Genomic DNA, 1,395 nt, shown 5'->3' on the forward strand with positions numbered 1-1,395 from the left:
CTGCCACGGTGATACACAGCTTCTTGTGTAGGGAGCTGGTGACTTTCTTACAGCACGAGCTATGGTTTGTCTTTGCGAGGAGACCGCTTCGATTCTCATTGCAAGAGTTCCACGCCGTAACCGGGTTTGAATGCGATACTCATATCTCGCTTGAGGAGTTTGAAGAGTGGAAATATGATGGTGGTTTCTGGAGCAAGGTTTTGAGGAGAAAAGATGGAACAATTACACTCTTCAGCCTGTGGACTAAGGACAAGGAAGCTGTAAAGAAGTGGAGGAATGCAGATCGCATACGTCTTGTCTACTTGGCGATCATTCTTTGTGTGGTATTGGCAAGAGATGAGAAGGCTAATATCCCCCTGAAGTACATCGCGGTGGTCATGGATCTTGACAGAGTTCGAAGGTATCCTTGGGGAGTTGCTGCTTATGACCTTCTCTGCAAATCAATAGCCAAAAATCGTTCCCAACTGAAGGAAAAGACCACTAGCTATGTCTTGGATGGCTTCTCATACGCCTTGCAGATTTGGGCAATGGAAGCGGTACCAAAAATTGGGAAGCTTTGTGGAAAAAAGCTGGATAAGGGTTTCAAGGACGGTCCTAGATGCATAAACTGGATGGGAGCTGCGAAGGTGTCATATGAGGAGATCATTCGCTTGGAGGAGATTATTACACCCAAGGTAATTTTATCTATTTATGACGACTCCTTCCGGTTTGAAATGAGTATTTAGTATCTAACTGTATTTCCCTTTCTTGTGTAGGATGACATCTACCCATACATCTCATGGACAGGAAATTATGATGTTGTCAAAGCTCAGGCGTTTCGCAGAGATGATGATGTGGAGGATGATAGAATCAAGGTTCTGATGGAGATGATAAAGAAGGGGCATGATTTTAGTGAGCATGTTTGGGAAACTGAAGAAAATGAAGTGATTTCTTTATCTCTCGATGACGAATCAGCTGTGAATGATGAAGCAAGCGTGACTGTTGAAGCAGTCGAGAGTAATGACGACTTTCAGACTCCGAAAGGATAAAAAAAAGTCGGTTCTAGATCAAAGAGGGGTAAAAAGAGGCTTCCCGATCGTGGTATGGAGAATAGAAAGCATAAGGTTCTCGCAAGTGGCGCAAAGCAAGCTCCTTTTAATGAAGACGTGAAGGCTTTTATGACACAGTTGTTTGAGCATAACTTCTCTGGAATGGAACAAAGGATACAGAAACAGATGGCCGAGACATTTGAGCAGATGCGGACAGAGCTTAAACAATCACGTAAGGAAGCCAGCGTTGAAGTTGAGCTTGGAGAGCCTTCACCGACAAACCCATCGACGAGCCAGGCACCGCTGAGGAGGTCCACACGCGGGGTAAACAAACACTAGTCTTCACCATCCTCTTCAATGTTATTTT

General features: G+C 44.6%; 1 protein-coding gene across 1 annotated transcript in view; it reads left to right on the forward strand.

Annotated features, from left to right (window-relative positions):
- The window catches only part of LOC106330142, an 8,314-nt gene extending 7,286 nt beyond the window's left edge, over window positions 1–1,028 (forward strand). Inside the window, exons 2-3 of the mRNA XM_013768681.1 lie at window positions 20–674; window positions 756–1,028. Of these exons, the coding sequence (XP_013624135.1) occupies window positions 20–674; window positions 756–1,028 (928 nt within the window). The remainder of the gene's footprint in view (window positions 1–19; window positions 675–755) is intronic.
- The last annotated feature ends 367 nt before the right edge of the window (window positions 1,029–1,395 follow it).

This window comes from Brassica oleracea, chromosome C3, assembly GCF_000695525.1.
Source record: "Brassica oleracea var. oleracea cultivar TO1000 chromosome C3, BOL, whole genome shotgun sequence".
In the NCBI taxonomy this organism is placed as follows: domain Eukaryota; kingdom Viridiplantae; phylum Streptophyta; class Magnoliopsida; order Brassicales; family Brassicaceae; genus Brassica; species Brassica oleracea.